The sequence below is a fragment of the Tursiops truncatus genome, chromosome 20, assembly GCF_011762595.2.
Source record: "Tursiops truncatus isolate mTurTru1 chromosome 20, mTurTru1.mat.Y, whole genome shotgun sequence".
Taxonomy (NCBI): Eukaryota; Metazoa; Chordata; class Mammalia; order Artiodactyla; family Delphinidae; genus Tursiops; species Tursiops truncatus.
Genome location: NC_047053.1, coordinates 57,233,177 through 57,253,468, shown reverse-complemented (window position 1 = coordinate 57,253,468; position 20,292 = coordinate 57,233,177). Strand labels below are relative to the sequence as shown.

The 20,292-nt window shown below is 41.3% G+C and overlaps 1 protein-coding gene across 29 annotated transcripts in view; it reads left to right on the top strand.

The window, feature by feature from the left end:
- Window positions 1-20,292, top strand: part of CEP112 (centrosomal protein 112) — a 416,875-nt gene that overhangs the window by 262,539 nt on the left and 134,044 nt on the right. Inside the window, exon 22 of one of the 29 annotated variants that reach the window (XM_073796995.1) lies at window positions 6,276-6,458. The exons of 27 other annotated variants lie outside the window; for them this stretch is intronic. In XM_073796995.1, coding sequence (XP_073653096.1) covers window positions 6,276-6,443 — 168 coding nt within the window. In that variant the 3' untranslated portion in view covers window positions 6,444-6,458. Of the gene's footprint in view, window positions 1-6,275; window positions 6,459-13,512; window positions 13,724-20,292 lie in introns of those variants that run through there. One more of the 29 variants, XM_033848300.2, reaches the window with a different exon arrangement.

The window sequence follows — 20,292 nt, the reverse complement described above, 5'->3', positions numbered from 1 at the left end:
ATTTCAGCAGACTGGGCCCGTGGCAGCCTGGCTCTGAACCCAGAGATAAACCGGAAGAGGGCTCTGAAGAGGCAGGAGTGAAGAGGCAGGAGTGCACCTGGCTTCCTGGAGGGACCGCAAGGAGGCCAGTGTGGCTGGGAAAGACGGAGGAGGGGAGGACGAGGGGCTGAGGTCAGGGACGAGGCCTCTGGGGACGGACCGGGCCCCGTAGGGCTGTGGAGGCCACTGCAAGGGCTTGGCTTTGGCCCCCATAAGTAGAGGAAGCCTGGCGTGCTTGGAGCAGAGGGCTCTCGGGCCACGCCCGCCTGCGAGGGTGAAGGTGGAAGTGGGGAGACTAGTTCAAAAGCTATTGCAGTGATTTAGACCAGAGTTGAGAGATGCTGGGCTTGGCCAGTAGCACTGAAGGTGGTACACGGGTCCGGCTGGGTTACGGTCTGATGGTCTGCAGACAGAGCTGACGGGATCTGCTTTGGGTTCAGACGTGGGAGTGGGGGGTCGGGGGAGAGGCGGAGGGAGAGAGAACCTGTGAGTGAGTCGCCCAGCGTGATTCCAAGGCGACTTGCTGGAGCCACGAAGCGAGCGGAGTTACGTGCCCTTTGCTGTGTGTGAGAGACGGCAAGAGCTGCGCAGGCCACAGGGACACGACCTGGCTGAGGGGCCTTCGTACCCCAGTGAGGATGCTAGCAGTCATTCCATCAGAGCAGCGCGGAATCGTGCTCTTTGATGCCAAAATATACAAGGTGTCAGGAACTGGGGAATGTCCTGATACCGAGTAGTTTTCGCCCCCTGACAAGCGCACAGGAGAAGGGGAAGCTTACCGATGGGGAAGCTGCTGGGAGCTGACACACGCCGCACCTCAGCTCTGCTCACTGCCACCAAAAGTTCAAAGTATCTCCAAGTAAATGTGCTTAAATGGCACGGATACCAGTGCACCTCGAGTTTTTAAAACACTGGACATAGTAAAGCCAGACTTATAAAACATACAGCTTAGGCCTTCATTTTCTTGAATCACGTGTTCACATTTTAAAGGTTTCTTTTTAATAGGAGATGAATTTTTCAAGGATAGGTTTATATGTGTTACTAACGAATTGACAGGTTACAGATAATAAAAGAAATTAGTATTAGAAGCCATCAGTAATTTCTTTGGCAAGTATTTCTTGAATATTTTCTATATCTCAAAGGCATTATCCCAGGCACTTTGGGGCTACACAGAAAAAGGGAAAAAAAGGCACTGTCCTTAAGGAGATTATAAAACAGTAGTGGCTGCAGGACACACACACGTACACAGATAACTGTAATGCAAGGTAGAGTGTGAACTGGGGGGAAATGGTTTTCTATTAAGAAAATCAGGGGAAATTACCTGGAAGAGATGGATGTCACTTGAACTGGACACGGGTAATGTGTAGGATTTTCTAGTGGGTTCTAAGCCACAGGAATGACCACGGCAAGAGCCATGTGCGTGGCATAGCGGCTACTGAGGGAGGGTGGCCAGCGACGAGCCTGGAGACGGCGGGGGCGCCGGAGGCCTCCGAAGCTGTGGTGGGGATTAGGCTTCATGGGGTAACAGTGAGGAGGTACTGAAGGTTTTTTTTGTTGTTTTTGTTTTTTTGCGGTACGTGGGCCTCTCACTGTCGTGGCCTCTTCCGTTGCGGAGCACAGGCTCTGGACGCACAGGCTCAGTGGCCATGGCTCACGGGCCCAGCCGCTCTGCGGCACATGGGATCTTCCCGGACCGGGGCACGAACCCGCGTCTGCTGCATCGGTAGGCGGACTCTCAACCTCTGCGCCACCAGGGAAGCCCAAGTACTGAGGGTTTCTAAGCCATGAAGTGTCAAGGTTCGAGCGGTTATTAGGAGAATCTTTCCAAGGTGCCATGGAGTAGAGGTAGCTGGCAGGACTGGATTAATCCAGGTGACAGGTCCCCGAGGGCACCTCAGAGGTACGGGAATGTGGTGGGGGCCTCGTGGTGAGCACGGGCCAGAGGAGGCGTGTGTGAGAGTCAGCCCAGCCACGGCGCCGATTACACTTGTGAGGTGTAAACCCCGCCCTGGATGAATGGGGAATGTCACAGTCTCTGGTCCGGGGAAGGGGATGAAGTCGGTTATGAACGTCAGTTGCATTTGGACCCAGCTGTGACGTTCCCTTGCGGTCGAAGGGACGTCTGTAGTTAATCCCAGGAAGAGCAGGACCGGAGGAGTAGCCCTAGAATGGAGCCTGCGCAGGGAGAGTACAGACGGAAAACCAGCAGCTGGGGAGGGCTTCATCGGTGAAGTCGGAGAGATGGTCCAAGAAGGGCCCTTACGGTGAGAGGGACGCGAGGAAGAAGGCATTTTCATGGGAAGGAAGGAGGAGAGTATTCGGAAGGAGGCTTGCCAGGAATGCAACAGAAGACCCGGAAGGATGAGGGTGAGAGAAGGGCCCCAGAATTGGAAACCGAGAATCGTTGATGACCTTGGACGGATCGCTGCAGGTGGCGGTGTGGCCGGAGCACGGCTGCAGGGGTCAGGGAGGGGGGAGCGAGGGGCTGGAGGTGAGGGGAAGCCTGACGCTCCAGGGAGGTGTCACCCGGAGAGCAGCGGGAGTTACGGAGGGCGCTTAGGTGGAAACACCTGGAAATGCCTGGAAGAGGGAGAGAGAGACGAGAGACCCGCGCACCACTGCGGCTTGTGACCCGAGCGGCGAGGGCGTGAGCGCGGCAGGCAGGGCTCTGCTCCTGGGACCCGCCTCGCCCTCCCTGCCTGGGGTGCTCTCCCTGCCTGGGATGCTCTCGCGCGCGTTCTCCTATAGTCGTCCTCCCGCTTGTCCCCCGCTCTTCTTGCAGCCCCACCTCTAGCTGACGTCCTGTCCCCCTCCCTCCTCAGCACCTCCCGAGGTCTTCACAGCTCGTCTCACTCTCTGAATACGTCTTCATTTTTTTACTTATTTGCAACGCCCACCCCCCATTAGACCATAACCTCATTAGCAGGACTTTGTCTATCTCGTTCATTTCTGTACTGCCAGTGTCTAGAAAACTTGGCCCATGGTGGGTGCTCACCTGTGTATGTTAAGGAGGGGATGGCAGGAGCCGTGACTTTCTAGGGGGAAGAAGGAAGGAGAGAATTGGGAAGGATACAAAGGAGTCTGACGAGACTCGAGAAGAGCTTCTGTCTGATGCCATCTGGATCCTTAGTAAAGTATCACCGCAGTCTGTGCAGCCTGAGGAATTTCAAGACGAGTGGGACCCCTGGGCTGCAGGCTGAGCAGATGGTTGGGATGCAGCTGAAGGAAGGGGATGGAGGGAATGTGCACGGGTAGGATTGGGGTTCTGCAGGGAGAGAGCAGAGCATGGCGGGGTGAGTGTGGAAGAATGGAATGCCCTGAACTGAACTGAGAACACAAGTGATACAGGAAGATAGAAGCGGGGTTTAAGTGGAGTGATTTTAGCTGACATGGATAATGAATTGGAATGCAGGCACTTGGTGGCATCAGGAGGGCCTGGGGGACAGGAGGAGAGCATTAAGTTGCCATGTTAGTGCCATGAGTTCCAGAGTCCGTATGATAAAATACAAGTGCTCTGCTCTTGATGCGAAGAGCAATTTGCATTTCCCATTGATGTATATTTTTCCTTAACTAGTTGAAGGAGTTCCCCACGCAGTGAGAACAGCGCTGTGAGTTCCCTGAAACAGTCCTTGTGAAATATTCGTTTCCAAAGCTTCATGATCACGCATGGTGCCTCGTACAAAGTAGGCATTCGTACATGTTAAGTGAATAAACGAATGACGATGAACTTAGAAATTAGTTCTGCGGTTTCTGCTACTGTGAATGGTAATACGAATAAATTAAAAATTGCCATTGATTCATCCAAGTTTGCTTTCAGAGCAGTATATGTACTTTGGGTAGGACAAGATGCACCTTATATTCAAATATTCATTTCTATTGTTGTAATTCCCTTCATATTAGTAAGTTAAAAGCAAAGCATAACATCTTTTAAAGATAGTTTTAAAAATTAATAGATATTTGAGTTCTCACTATAAAAATTTGAATTAGCTCTAATGAATTGATAGATAATTCTCTTGCTAGCCTGTTGTGTCATCGTGCATGTTACTTGAATTCTTCTCACTATGTCTTATAAAAGGTTTAATGTTTTATCATTTTAAAATAAATCTGAAAGTTAAAATATTTGCTAGTGTTTCAAACTCCAGTGAGAATTGAGGATTTAGAAATTGGTTTTCTCTCATTAAGTATAAAGTTGAGGTTCAAAGAGGAGAGAATAACCCCAGAATAATAAATAATCTAAATGTAACCTTCCCTGTGGGTCTGGGTTGTTTCAGTAGCACTTACAATGTTAAGGTTATAAAAGAATTCCTAAGTCCAGATCCTCCCTGAGTTTCTGTCAGCAGCGATTTAGACCCCAGTGATATCTTCAATGGCTCTGAGTTAAGAGAAACATGAAATACCTCCACAAGGTCAAAATACTTGAAATAGAGAATCCAAGAGAATGAATGATTGACATTTGCAAAGTGAAAGCTGCTTTTCCAGCCTTTTAAAATCTTTTTAAACCAAATTGAAACAAAGTCCATAAAATCTGAACCTTTGAAAAATTAAAGAACATTATTATTAAATGATGGTCGTGGGTAACTCTCAGATGTTTGATTAAAACTTTGGTATTTTGGGGCTTCCCTGGTGGCGCAGCGGTTGAGAGCCCGCCTGCCGATGCAGGGGACACGGGTTCGTGCCCCCGTCCGGGAGGATCCCACGTGCCGCGGAGCGGCTGGGCCCGTGAGCCATGGCCGCTGAGCCTGCGCGTCCGGAGCCTGCGCTCCGCAATGGGAGAGGCCACAACAGTGAGAGGCCCGCGTACCGCAAAAAAACAAAACAAAAAAACTTTGGTATTTAAAATTTACCATTCTTTCAGAAGTCTATTCAGCTATTTTAAAAATAGCCTTTCTTGAAATAGAAGATATTTTAGAAAATATGGGAAATAGAGAGGTGTAAAATTCCTTGTTACTATCACCACCCAGAGATAACCAATAGTAGTAATTTAATATGTATATAAAATAGCTATATTAACTTAGCTGACTGAGATCATACTAAATAAACAGCTATGCCTTTTGCTTTTTTAAGAGCTATGCTAATAATATTCCAATGTCATTTGGAATTCTTTGAAAATGTAGTTTTCATTTTTTCATACTACTGTGTTTTATGGATGTAACATGATTTAGTGTGAAATTCCTTTATTTTTAAACATTTAGCTTTAAACATTTTTATGTAAATTGATGCAAAAATTAACATCTTCATACATCAAATTTTGTCAACATTTCCCTTTTTTTACCCCTTAGTTTAAGATCCCAGTAGAATTACAGGATTGAATTGCTTTTCAAAACGGTTGTACTAATTTGTATTTTCCCCAACAGAATATCTGTTTTATCTAGACAGTCCTTAGTATTAAACCTCTTCTTTGATTTGGGGTGGGGGGTGGTGAAAAACGTTAATTGTTTCTAATTTGCATTTTTAAGAGTGAGACTGAACATATATAATAGATTTGCTATTCATGTTTCATTTTCTGAGAAGTGCTTGTTCACCTCCTTTGTCAGTTTCTCTTCTGTTAATGTCCTAGTGTTATCCTCATCACCTTATATAAACCTGTTTATGTTTAGGATGATGAAGCTCTTTGTGGCAGGTACTTTTGGTATTTGCCTTCTACTTTTGTCATTTAATTTTATGATACACAAAATTCTTATTTGTATTTGTGTAATCTATCAATTCCTTTGTGAAGTCTCCAGTATAAGTAGTTGTTTTAAGCTTCACGATTTGATATTTTAAAATATATGAACACATCAAGCATTTTCCACGCCGTACTAAGTAAAATGCTCTTATGAAATTGACATAGTACTTACCCGCTTGGGCTCCTGGTCTGTAATTTTAATGGTATCTGAGGGATTATACTGGAATTCTGCCAGCCTGAAGTCATTAAAAGGCTTTGAGCAACAATTCAGCATCTTTTTCAAATTTAAGAAAAGCTCCATATGGTACAATTATTCAAAGCTAAGGTCATAGAAACTACTTAAACCTTTGAAATTTATAATTAAAGGATTAATATTAACTTATGAAGACGTCATTTTGGCTTAAAATGGATTTCTAATCTCAATTCTGTTCTTTTTACTTTGATCTTTTCCCTGAGTTTTTCCTTTGCTAAAAATGTGAAGTTTGTATCCTTAAATTTTTAAATATGATTCTCGAACAGTTCAGATTTATAAAAATTGATTGACAAACAACATCCCATTTGATTTTTACAGTATTCCACAAACGTTGATGAACTTCAAGTCGGTGTTTTCTTCTGGGTTTTTAACCCACAGCTTGGTATAATGGACTCTAATGATACCTCTAAAAGTAACAATAAATTAATCTGGAAAAGAAAAAACTTGCACAAATGGAAACTTGGAAAACTTTGGGTGTGTTCGTAATTTGAATATGATGGATTGGTGTTCATTTATATTGTTTAGAATTTTAAAGTATCTTCAAATGGCCTCAATCGTAAACCTTCTTTTGAATGGTGAAAGGGGCTATGTCTTATACAAAAGCTAAGATTTTTTGTCATTTTGACAATATATTCAAATCAGTCCAAACCACATATTTTAGTTCAATCAGTTAATGTATCTCTGTGTAACAAGAGGAACTGTGTGTTCCTTTGAGACTCAGTTTAACATCAATTCCCAGCTCTCTCCCACTTCTTCTGATTCTGATGCGAGGCACCTGTTTCACAGTGCTCCCACTAAATACTGGAATCGTATCTGGGGTGTCTGCTTATTCAGCCGAAGTAGCAGAGGATCTGTCATCATTCGTGCTTGAATAGTTACGTTGCCAGGGTTTTACCGCCCTCTCCTGCGTGGGCTGCAGAGTCGCGGGCGGGTGAGGTGGAGAAGCGCTGCTGCCTGATGCGCAGCTCCCCACCGTTTCCCTGAGAACCTCTCGCACCCCCTCTACCTGCGCTGCTTCCTGTAGCGGAGGGCTCCTGTTTTCCAGCAGATCTGGGAGAGCAAAGCAGTAGCTTCACTTCCGAGGCTATAGCTTTCCTAGGCTGGAGAGCTAAGTTTTACTAGGAGGAAATGAAAAGACAGTGTATTTTATGTTAGGGATTATTTGAAAATCAGATCTAGAATTATAAATGAATCATTGTTTATTTTTAAAGTAAACATTTAAAGTTTCTAAGATTAACCCCCCTTGTCATTCTGTAGCCTAACTTTCTAATACTCTAATCGTACCAATATAAATGGGAGTTCTGCCACTCGCCAGTTGTTGTTGGTTTTATCCTTTTTGGACGTTCTTAAGGGAAAAATTTTTACCTAGAATAAAGGAAAAAACTCTTAGGTCAGTGCAGCAAGTGATAGTAATCGGTAAGTTATTGAAAGTAGAGCAGTTTACTTGCCGTCCTCAGAGACTGATACCCAAACTAAGAGAGGCGGGAGCAAGTAAATGAGCAGGTGTTTGTGCCCAGAGCCTTTTGTGTGTGTGTGTGTGTTTAAGGTTAGTATTGATAACTGTACAGGTCTTTTGATCCTTTTGGCTTCGAGGCCAAACCTATAGGAGTGTTATTTATTTATTTATTTGAAGCATACTTGACATACAATATTATATCAGTTTCATGTGTACAACATAATGATTCAACATTTCCCTACATTACGAAATGATCACCACAGTGTACGTTTAGTTACCATCTGTCATCATACAAAGTTAACACAGTATTATTCACTCTATTCCCCATACAATACAGTACATCCCCATTGTTTATTTAATTTATTACTTATTTTATGACTGGAAGTTTGTACTTCTTAATCCCCTTCACCCAGTTCATCTTGCCCCTCAACCTCCACTCCCCGCTGGCAACCGGTCAAACTATTCTCTGTATCCATGGGTCTGGGTTTTGTTCTGCTGTTTAGATTCCAGATATAAGTGAAATCATGCACTATTTGTCTTTCTGTGTCTGATTTATTTCACTTAGCATAAAGCCCTCAAGGTCTATCCATGTTGCTCGTGGCAAGATTTCTTTCTTTTCATGGTTAAGTAGTATTCCACGTCTTCTTTATCCATTGATGGCTACTTGGGTTGTTTACATATTGTGGCTATTGTAAATAACGCTGCAGTGAATATAGAGGAGTATATATCTTTGCAAATTAGTGTTTTCATTTTTTTCAAGTAGATACCCAGAAGTGAAATTGCTAGATCATGCGGTAGTTATATCTTTAATTTCTCATATTCTGTAGTGGCTGCACCAATATACATTCCCACCAACAGTGTACAGATGTAGCCTTTTCTCCACATCCTTGCCAGCATTTGTTATTTCTCGTCTTTTTGATAACAGCTATCATGACAGGTGTGAGGTGACAGCTCATTGTAGTTTTGATTTGCATTTCCCTAATTACTAGTGTTGTTGAGCATCCTTTCATGTGTCTCTTGGACATTTGTATGTCTTTGAAAAAATGTCTATTTAGATCCTCTGCCCATTTTTTAATTAGTTTAGTTTTTATTGTTGATTTGTATGAGTTCTTTATATATATTTTGGATATTAACCCTTTATCAGATATAATTTGCAAACACCTTCTCCATTCAGTAGGTTGCCGTTTCATTTTGTTGATGGTTTCCTTTGCTGTGCAGAAGCTTTTTAGTTTGAGGCAGTCCCATTTGTTTATTTTTGCTGTTGTTGTCCTTGCCTTTGGGGTCAGATCCAAAAAAACACGGCTAAGACTGATGTCAGAAGCTTACCGCCGATGTTTTCTTCCAGGATTCTTATGGTTTCAAGTCTTACAAGTCTTTCAAGTCTTTAACCCATTTTGAGTTTATTTTTGTATGTGGTGTAAGATAGTGGTCCAGTTTCATTCTTGTTCATGTAGCTGTCCAGTTTTCCCGGCACCACTTATTGAAGAGACTGTCCTTTCCTCGTTGTATACTCTTGCCTCCTGTGTCGTACATTGACCATACACGTGCGGTTTTATTTCTGGACTCTCTATTCTGTTCCACTGATCTGTAGGTCTGTTTTTATACCAATACCATACTACTTTTTAATTTCTATAGCTTTGTAGTATAGTTTGAAACCAGGGAGCATGATATCTCCAACTTTGTTCTTCTCTCTCAAGATTGCTTTGGCTATTCAGGATCTTTTGTGTTTCCACACAATCTTTAGAATTATTTGTTCTAGTTCTGTGAAAAATGCCACTGGAATTTTGGTAGGGATTGCATTGAATCTGTAGATTGCTTTGGGTAGTATGGACATATTAATGGTATTAATTCTTCCAATCCATGAGCACAGAATATCTTTCCATTTATTTGTGTCTTCTTTAATTTCCTTCAGCAGTGTTTTATAGTTTTCAGTGTACAGGTCTTTCACCTCTTTGGCTGAATTTATTCCTAGGTTTTTATTCTTTCTGATTCAATTGTGAGTGGGATTGTTTTCTTGATTTCTCTTTCTGATAGTTCATTATTAGTGTATAGAAACACAACAGGTTTCCGTATATTAATTTTTTATCCTGCAGCTTTACTGGATTCATTTATTAGTTCTAACAATTTTTTGGTGGAGTCTTTAAGGTTTTCTATATATGGTATTATGTCATCTGTAAACAGTGACAGTATTTCTTCCTTTTCAGTTTAGATGCATTTTATTTCTTTTTCTTGCCTAATTGCTGTGGCTAGGACTTCCAATACTATGTTAAATAAAAGTGACCAGAGTGAGTATCCTTGTCTTGTTCCTGATATTAGAGGAAAAGCTTTTGGCTTTCCACAGTTGTATATGATAGTCATACACAGACTTTATTATGTTGAGGTACATTTCCTCTTTGTTGAGAGCTTTTATAAATGGATGTTGAATTTTGTCAGATGCTTTTTCTGCATCTATTGAAATGGTCAATGATTTTTATCTTTCATTTTGTTAAGGTGGTGTGTCATCACCTTATGAACCATTAGAATTATGAACCATTCTTGCTTTGGAGTAAATCCTACTTGATCATGGTGTATGATACTGTTAATGTATTGTTGAATTTGGTTTGATAATATTTTGTTGAGGATTTTTGCATCTATGTTCATCAGGGATATTGGCCTGTAATTTTCTTTTTTATGGTGTCTTTGTTTGGTTTTGGTATCAGAGTAATGCTGGCCTTCCTTGTAAAATGAGTTTGGAAGGATTCCTTCTTCTTAAATTGTTTGAAAAAGTTTGAGAAGGATAGGTATTAAATATCTTTGAATGTTTGGTAGAATTCACCCATCAAACCATCTGGTCCTGGACTTTTGTTTGTTGGGAGTTTTTTGATTAATGATTCAGTCTCCTTACTAATAATTGTTGTTGTCAGAGTTTCTCTTTGTGTGTGTGTGTGTGTGTGTGTGTGTGTGTGTTTAAGATTAGTAATGATAACTGTACAATCCTTTTTGATTCTTTCAGCTTCGTGGCCAAACTTATAGGAGTCTTATTGGACACGGCATCTTTTTTTCATAACACTGAAGAATATAAAATGAAAAAATCTGTTTTATTAGTATCTTCATCAATGATGACATGATTACAAATAACAACATAAATAATAATTTATGGCACTATCTTGATAGTTTACCATAAATAGTGAGCCTATACATTCCAATTTGCCCAGGAAAGTCCCTGTTTATACCTGTTGTCCCAGTATCCTGTATGATTTAACGTTTCCCTAGCCTCTTTCACTCTTAAACATGTCCCAGCTTGCGTGCTAAGTTATATGATTACCCTAATTATGAAGGTACTTTTTATGTAAAGGAGGCATCTTTTCTTTTTATATATCCTATGACTTAATTACTAAACATTATAATGCTGAATACATATATTTTAAATGAGTGCCTTTTTGACAGTAATACTGAACTTAGGTTTAGATAACTAGACTCTAGTTATTTTAATACCCCAACTAGCCTTTACTGATGTTTTTTTTCACACCAGACTAACATTTCAGTAGCATTCAATGCACTTAGCTCAAAAGTTTATTAGGAGACTTAAGGAAGTTGGAGTAAAGAGACAGAGCCTTTTCCTATCCACACTCTTGACTTATTTTGCTTAGAGAGTCTCTGTGAGGGGAGGGCAGATGGTGAGCTGATGGGCGTTAGGTGTTGGGTGTTGAGTGTCAGAGCATAGTGCAGTGGAAGAGCTCTGGGCTGAGAGTCACGTCTTGTTCTAACCACTGTTCATAATGGAAGGGAAGCAATCATGCTATGTGAGGCAGGGTTTCCTGATTCAATATTGTGATGATTAAATAATGATTATAAGTGGTCAACTAACTGAGTTGAATTGAATACATTACAGGATACAGAAAAAAAAATGATGTACATGACTAGGAAAAGTGCAGTTGGCTTAAATAAACTTCTGCATCTTCACGAGTAATCAAGGAAACACTAATTGAGACAAGATGCTACTTCGCATACATTGAATAAACACATTATTTTAATAATACCATGTTTTGTTTTAAATTAATAATACCAAATACCAAGCGTGCAGTGAATAAATACTCTAAAACGTTGTTAGTATGAGTAGAAATTGGTACAGCCTTCCTGAAAGCCTTCAGTAACCTAAGCTATTAACTTTAAAAATATCTATCTCTTTTGACTTAGTAATTTTTCCTGGTTAGCATAATATTGATAATAAAAACCCCAGAAATATATCCCTCTAAACAGAAATTAATCTCACTCTGAATATTGTTAAAAAATGAAATAAAGTATTAGGCAATAGAATCTAATAGTGCATTTAAAACATCATATACCACGATCACATGGGTTTTATTCCAGGAATGCAAAGATGGCTTGATATTAGGAATGCTATTAGTATAATTCACTATATTGATAAATCACAAGTGAAAAATTGTATACAGTCTTCTCCATATTCTTCACAATGAGCCTAAGCTGCTGTAAAAAAAGAACCCCGAAACCGTGGACAAGTGAGATTGGGAGTTTACTTCACTCTCTCATCACAGTCTGGTTCAGGGGTGGGAACAAATTGTTCCGTCCCACTAGGTCATTCAGGAACCCAGGCTGGCTCGTGGAATGGCTCTGTCATCTTCAGTGTGGAGCTTCCACCTCTGCCTTAGATGGTTCCAGCCGTCACCACTTCTCCACCAGCAGGAAGGGGGGAGGAAGATGAGGACAAGTAAGTACTTTTTAGGAGGTGCCATGGCAACAGTCGCATGCGTCATCCCCACTCACGCTCCACTGGAGGAGTCTTAGCCCTAGGGCTGCGCCTGCAGGAGCAGGGACTTGTTAGCATGTGCGCATTACGAGTTGGGCGGACTATTATTTTAAAAAGAAGAACTGATGCTAAGGGGAATGAGCAGGCAACGGCACGTTTGTCATGCTTTTAGCGTTTGATACCTGTTCTGTGTAGAGTGGTCCTAGACGCTTGCTACAGCAGCGCACAAAGAGCCAGATAGTCCTGCCTTCTCAGAGCTCACATTCCAGCAGGAGAGACGGACTTAAGCCGAGAACGTGCTGTGTAAGCAGCATGTCCGAGTGCTATTGAATAAAATGATAGAGAAGGTTAAGGGAGGCTCTGGAGTTCCAGAGTTGGGACCATTTAAATAGTGTGGTCAGTGTTGGCCTCACTGATAAGGTCAGTGAAGGGGTTGAGTCGGCCTTGTAGGTATTTGGAGGAAGAAATGTACGGCACGGTGAACAGCCAGTGCAAGGACCTGGCAGCGGGAGCATGGCTGGCATGGCCAAGGAACAGCAGGGAAGCCACTGTGAAGAGAGCAGAGCAGCCCAGGGAGAGGAAATGGGAGATGCGGTTCGGGGGACCCCAGGGGTCCTGACCACACAGGCCCTTTGAGCATGTCGTAAGGACCTTAACTGCAGGCATGGAAGAAAGCCGAGTACCGTGCCGTGATCTGACTCAGGCTGGAAAAGGTCATTCTAGTCGTGTGAGAGCACAGGTGAGAGGCCAATGACGAGGGCGCTGCAGTAACCCTCCTGAGAGGTGGTGGCGTAGACCAGAGTGGCACCAGCGCGGGTGGCCAGGTTCTGGATGTATTATAAGTTGGGGCCAGCACGGCTTTCTGAGGGATTTGATATGGGACGTGAGACTAAGAAAAAGTAAGCTATAGATAAACTTACATTTAGGGGAAGAATGGAGATATGCTAGCTCATTTCCTTGTGTGATGGGTTTATATGGGATTTTTAAATTATATTTTTCAGTTTTTTCTAAATGTTCTATGTTATAACCACTTTGTAAGCTGAACAGTGATGTACAAAGGTCACCATCTAGTTATCTTATTGCCCTGCCCGTAGGCCCTAGGGCATCTTCAACTTTCTTCCCATTTTCTGCCCCTGGGAGACCAGAGTCACAAAGAAAGGGATGTGCTGGTACTCAACCCTGGAGTTACATGAGCAGTTACACGAGTTACATCAGAAACTGTTCAGCGTGATTGTGACATCAGTAGCCCCTGCCCACCCCTGCCTGAATCCCTGTCCCCTGACTCATCTTTCTGTCAGGGCAGGGCAGCTGTGCCCTCATTAGCCTCGAAGAGGGTTGTCCTGCAGGCTGTTCATCCGGCTCTCATCTTAGCTTCTGGAATCTTCCTGAGAGTCAAAGGAAATGTGGGCTTCTCTGACGTCAGACTCCTCGTCTCTCAGGGAGAGTCAAGCCCTGCGTCTGGTGGGGATGAAAGGAGAACATGGTAACACCCCCGAGACAGAGCAGGCTGGTGGTCTGAGGCCCCTGAGGGACACAGGACCGTCTGGCCTCAAAGAGAAGAAGGTAAGACTGAGACATAGGGCAGGGGTCTTCCTAAAAGACAGATCTCATTGCTGGGCTGGATCAGGCCCCTGGCAACGTCAAAATGGCCTCTCGCCTCAAAGAGAGTTATTTTAATGAGGCGGGGACAATGGAAGGAATGAAACTCTGATTCCATGTGACTGAAATCAGAGCCTCCGTCTAGACCTGTTGGACAGCTGCCCTGAGAAGCACCAAGGAACAGCGTCAGGCAGAACCTTCAGGACAAGGTGGACTGTGAGCGAATGGCGTTTCCCACTCCCGCTTAAGAACTTCCGGGTACCATTGCCCACGACAAAGTGAGTTACCATGGCACCTTAGTTTTCTGACAAAGGGTTTATATAACCTCATTTCTCTCTTCTATTTTCTCCTTTTTTTCCCTCTTATTAATTTTAATTACCTTAATTTTTTAGTGTACAGTTCAGTGGCATCGAGTACATTTAAATCATTGCACCATCCATCTCCAGAACTTCTTTCTTCATGCAAAACCTACCTGATGCCCATTAAACACTAACTCCCTGTTTGCCCATCCCCCAGCTTCTGGAGGCCACCATTTTCCCCTCTGTCTCTGTCTCTGGCGACTCTGGGTGCCCCACACGAGTAGAACCCAGCAGCGTTGGTCTTTTTGTGACTGGCAGATTTCACTTAGCATATTGTCTTCCAGGCTTATCCACCTTATAGCGTATGTCAGAACTTCTTTTTTTTCAAGACTGAATAATATTCCATTGTATGTGTGTATAGACCACATGTTGTCTACCCATTCATCCCATCAATGGACACTTGGGCTGCTTCCACCTTTTGGCCATTGTGAATAATGCTGCTAGGAACATGGGTATACAGATGTCTGAGTTGCCGCTTTCAGTTATTTTGGGTATATATTGAGTAATGGAATTGCTGGATCATATGATAATTCTGTTGTTAATTTCTTGAGAAATCTGCCGTGCTGTCTTCTTTAGCTGCTGCACCATTTTACATTCCCACCAGCAGTGCACAAGGGTTCCAGTTTCTCCACATCATGGCCAACACTTGTTGTTTTTGCTTTGTTTCTTTTGTTTTTCTAGTAGCCATCAAAATGAGTGTGAAGTGGTGTCTTCTTCTACCTTTAACTGTCTCCCCCACCACAGACACATCTGTGCTGTGCCCAGGCCAGACGCTCGCTCTGTAAACAAGCAGGCTGCAAACACTCTCCCTTCCTGGCTCCACGCGGGCAGTGCCCTCTGCCTGGAAGACCTGCCAAACTCATCCTCGTTCAGCACATGGCCTGCCCGTCTCCCCCTTCCTACACCAGCTCCTGAGAAATCATGCTCTTTCCGATACTCCTGTAATTCTTCACTGATTGCTCTCTTTTTAAAATATTTTTAATCAAGATATAACTTACATACAGATGATGTATAATTCCACAGATTTTGACAGACCATCGCCACAGTCAAGATAACTGTTCCATCAGCTCAGATATCCCTCCAGACCTGGGGTGTCGCCCCTGTCCCTCCCCCTAGCCCCAGCTCCTGGGACCCGCTCCTCTGTTTTCTGCAGCTATAGATTTGCCTTTTCCGGAGTGTCATATAAATGGATCATTCGATATGAGCCTTTTGAGTCTGGTTCTTTCCTTTAACATCATGCATTTGAGATTCATTCACGTGTGTGTCACAGTAGCTCGTTTTTTTTGTTTATTTTTTTAAAAATAATAATATTGCATGGATGTACCAATTCGTTGAGAAATTTGGGGACTGTTAAGCATTCATGTAAAGATTTTGTGTGAACATAAATGTTTTATTTCATTTGGGTAAATAGCAAGGAGTGGGATTGCTGCGTTATATGGTAAACCTATTTTTTAACTGTACCAGAAACTGCCAGTCTTTCCGCGGTGGTCATATCACGTTGCACTCCCATCAGCAACGCGTAGTAGTTCCAGTTGCTCTGCCTCCTCGCCAGCACTTGGTGTTCTTGAGTTTGTAATGTTACTTTAGCCACCCTAATAGGTGTACCTCATTGCGCGTGTATTTCCCTACTAACTAATAATGCTGAGCATCTTTGCATGTGTGCATTGCTCATCTGAATATCTTCCTTGGTAAAGTGTTTATTTAAGTGTTTTTCTAATTTTATATTAAGTTGTTTACTTTCTTATTACTGAATTTTGAGAGTTCTTTATGTATTTTAGATACAAGTCCTTTATAAGATATGTGATTTGAAAACCCTTTTCATAGTCAGTGGCTTCTTTTCATTCCTTTATCTTTCAAAGAGCAGCGGTTCTTAATATTTATGAAGTCTAGTTTATCATTTTGTTCTTTTATAGATAGCGCTTTTGGTGTCACATCTAAGAAAATGTTTGCCTAACTTAATGTCACAGGGGTTTTCTCCTGTTTTCTTTTACAAGTTTTGTAGTTTTAAGTTTTATATTTATGTTCAATGTTGAGTCAGTTTTGGGGACTGGTGCAAGATACAGATTAAGATTCCGTTGTATCAGCACTGTTTGTTGAAAAGACTGTCTTGTGTGTATTGAATCACCTTTGCAGCTTTGTTGAAAATCAGTATACTGTCCATGTGTGCAGCACTACTGGACTCCCTAATTTTGTTCTATTGACGTATATGTCTTTCCTTTTCCAGTACCACACCATCTTAATTATTGCAGCTTTTATAGTCAGTCTTGGAGACTGGTAATGTGAGTTGTCCAACTGTGTTCTTTTTCAAAATTGTTTTGCCTATGGTAGTTCCTTTGCTCTTAGAGTCAGCATAATGAATTCTACACAAAATCCTGCTGGGATTTTTCTTTTAATTGTGTTAAATCTATTTCTCAGTTTGGAAAAAATTGAAATCTTAATGATATTGAGTAGTCCAGTCCATGAACTTAGACTGTCTTCTCGTTTATTTAGTTTTCTTTGATATCTTTCATCAGTGTTTATAGCTCTTAGCATATAGATGTTGCATTTATTTTGTTAGATTTATGCCTTTCATTTCATGTTTTTAACTTTAATTCCCAATTGTTCATTACTAATATGCAGAAATACAATTTGTTATAGTTTGTTATAGTGATTGTTTATCCTGTGACCTTTCTAAACTCACTTATTAGTTCCAGTCACTTTTTTTATAGATTCTTTGGAATTTCTACATAATCAGAGAAGTATCTGGTATTTGATAGTTTTCCCTGTGGGGGAATTAATTTTAATGTAATGAAGCAACATATGTCAACATATTTTATTTCTCGCACTAGCATATTTTATCACTAGGCTGATGAATTTTAGAAAATGACTTCTCAAAACAAACCTAACGTATGAAGAGTCAGGTGAGGTCACACTAACCAGAGAAAATGCTTATGAGACACGGAGGTCCTGGTTTATTTGAGTGTGTCCTAGGACACACATGTGGCTTCTTAAATAACAGTAATACACAGATATTTTAAGTGCCTCTTTTTTTTTTTTTTTTTACGCTACGCGGACCTCTCACTGTTGTGGCCTCTCCCGTTGCGGAGCACAGGCTCCGGACGCGCAGGCTCAGCGGCCATGGCTCACGGGCCCAGCCGCTCCGTGGCACGTGGGATCCTCCCGGACCGGGGCACGAACCCGTGTCCCCTGCATCGGCAGGGGGGCTCTCAACCACTGCGCCACCAGGGAAGCCCTTAAGTGCCTCTTTTTAAGATACAAGTTATTCTTGGTCTTGACTCTCCATATTAATCATTCTTTTTAAACATCCAAATGATTTAAGATAATAGTTTATGGACATATTCTAAATATTGCATTAGATTGAGAACCTCTACTACTTAAATAACTATAAAATTTTTGCAAAAACAACAGTATCGAAATCAGGCCCAAAATATATTTCTCCTACACACGAAAAACTGGTGGAAAAAAAAACCCCACCATTGCTTGTAATATGTCACTCTCAGTGAAAGAATGTCCTTTTAAAAGAACAATATCACTTTGATAGTTGAGAAGTTGTTTTTTTTTAAATGTTGGAATCCCCAAATTATGTAGAAAAATCTGACTCCTGTCTCTTAAAATTATAAAACCCTTAAAAATATTTTCTCTTTTTAAATTGATTACAACATTAGGGTATGTTTTGAATTTTATATTCTGAATATATACATATGGAGAGAGAGGCAGAGAGAGAACGCTGAGATATATGTCCAAAAAAGTTACTAATAGATACACACATATGCGTGCATATATCCACAGAGCACACTAATCCATTTCAGTAATGGTATAGGCTGTATCATTGCACTTATGGCTAAAACACAGCTAACCAGCCAGGTGCAGAGTATTGTATGCTATTTTTTTAAATGTTCACAATGTATTACAAATTATTATTGGAAAAAAAGAAAAGCTACACTTTTAAGTATGTGCAGATGTGAATTTTGGCTAACAGAACTGTTTTTAATATTCATCTATGGTATTTTCTTGGCAAAGAAAACAGACATTTGTTCCCACTGCATGAATTTAGCAGCTCAGTAGACATCCTAGGAATACTCTTAAGGAAGCAGCCCTGGTCATGGAAAACATCTCTTCAAACATCAGTATCTTTGAATCTTATTTGTGACAGCTGCTTTTACTATTACACGTTTCATATTATGATTGGATGAGGAATTTTAACAGATCTTTAAATGAGATTTTAAAGATTTATAGTTTAGGCCCATATTTCTACTAATTATTGCAATTCTAGCATGGATTATGGTACTTATTCAACCCAGATTAACTTACTAAATTGAAGGAAGCCTTGTACAGTTTAGAGACTTCCTGTGAACAAGAAAGTATTAGAGTTGCCATCCTTAGCGCATAACTAATGGCCCGTTTCGTCCTGTATTTGGTGTCTAATAACACAAAGAGGGAATAAATGGGTGATGTGAACTTCCAAATCTTTAGTTTCCTTAGTTTGTGGGTGAATGAGTCAACATATATTTAACAAGCGTTTACCGTATACTTAGCTCAGTGCTGATCAGGAAAAGGAATGTAAATCTGTCCCTGCTTTCTGGAGACTTTTCTTATAGTGGTGGTAATGAGAAATACAAGCATAAAAGAACTTTAAAAACTATATAACAATGCATAGTAAAATTCTAGATTAGGGTACAATGCTAGAAATCTGAGGTCTGGGTAATCAGAGGCTGTTTTATGGAGAAGATGGTCTTTGAAATACAATATTTGAATTGACACTAGATACAATTTTCTGAGGCAGCCCAATGGGATAAAAAAATGGCAAGCTAAGAGCTTAGGACAAATTGGGGGAATGTCAAACGGTAATTATGAAAGCTCTACTTATAAAAAGATAGAAGATGACTTTGTAAAACTTTTTAAACTTTTTATTTACACTTCCTGAGAAGTTGCAAACATAGTGCAGAGAATTCCCACATGTCCTTCACCCTGCTTCCCCCCTTGCAGCACCTTACTTACCCGTAGTGTGGTCACTGAAACCAGGCGGTTACCACTGGTAAAAAAGACTTGACCTTTACGCTGGTGAGCAACCGTAGACCTCCTCTGCATCTCACCAGGTTCCCACTAACGCTCTTTTGGTGTTAAGGGCCCAGTCAAGGGTCTGACAATGCGTTTAGTTGTCATACCTTTTTAGGCTCCTCCAGTCTGTGACAGTTCCTCAGTTTTTCCTTATTTTTCATGACCCTGACACTTCTGAATAGTACTAGTTATTTTGTACAGTGTTTCTCATTTTGGATTCATGTCATGTTTTTCATGATTAGATTGAGGTCCTGCATTTTTGGCGAGAATCCTACGGAACTGGTGTTGTGCCCATCTCAAGGGCATAATATCGAGGGGTACATATCGAGATACTGTATTTGTGGTGACATTACCATCGATCGTGTGGTTAGGTGGTATCTGCCAGGTTTCTTTGTTGTAAAGTTATGTTTCCCCTTTGTAACATGTGAGATATCTTCAGGAGATATTCTGAGACTATTTAAGTGTCCTGTATCTCCTCAGACTTTCAGCTACTACTTTTATCATCCATGGGTGAATCTTGCCTGCGTTTTTTTTGTGTTTTTTTTTTTTTTTTACTCGAGCTCTTTTGCAGTTCTGGCATTTTCTGGCTTTAACTTATGCTAAGGGTGGTGTTGTTGTTTTTCCTTTTTACTTTTCCGTATCTTTAGGGGAGAAAATATTAGAACTCAAAGATGACTTTTTAAATGCAAGTTTTTTGAGAGTAAGGGATCAAATCTAGAGGGAAATAAAAAGAAAAAGCATGAAGCTAGAGGTAAGGTTTATGAAAGAACAATGAACGCTAAGAGGGTTTGTATTCCTCCGTGGGAGCGACATGCATTTGACTCCACATTTGTCAGGAACAAATGTAGAGAGAGCATCACAATTAGAACAAGATTCAGTGCAAAAAAAAAAAGATTCACTGCAATATAATTTTAAAAGTCATTCGTTCAAATTCCTGGAATTGAACTCTTCAGAGAAAAATTTACTAGGGGCTCTCAGTGAAGAAGACAGTATGTAATGTGGTTAATATCCTCCAAACATTTTCATGGAACACGCCATTTTTATAGGGTATTTTCTTAAAATGGAGGTCTAGTAGGTATCATTTTGCCTTTAACTTTTCTAAAAGAGTGATTATTA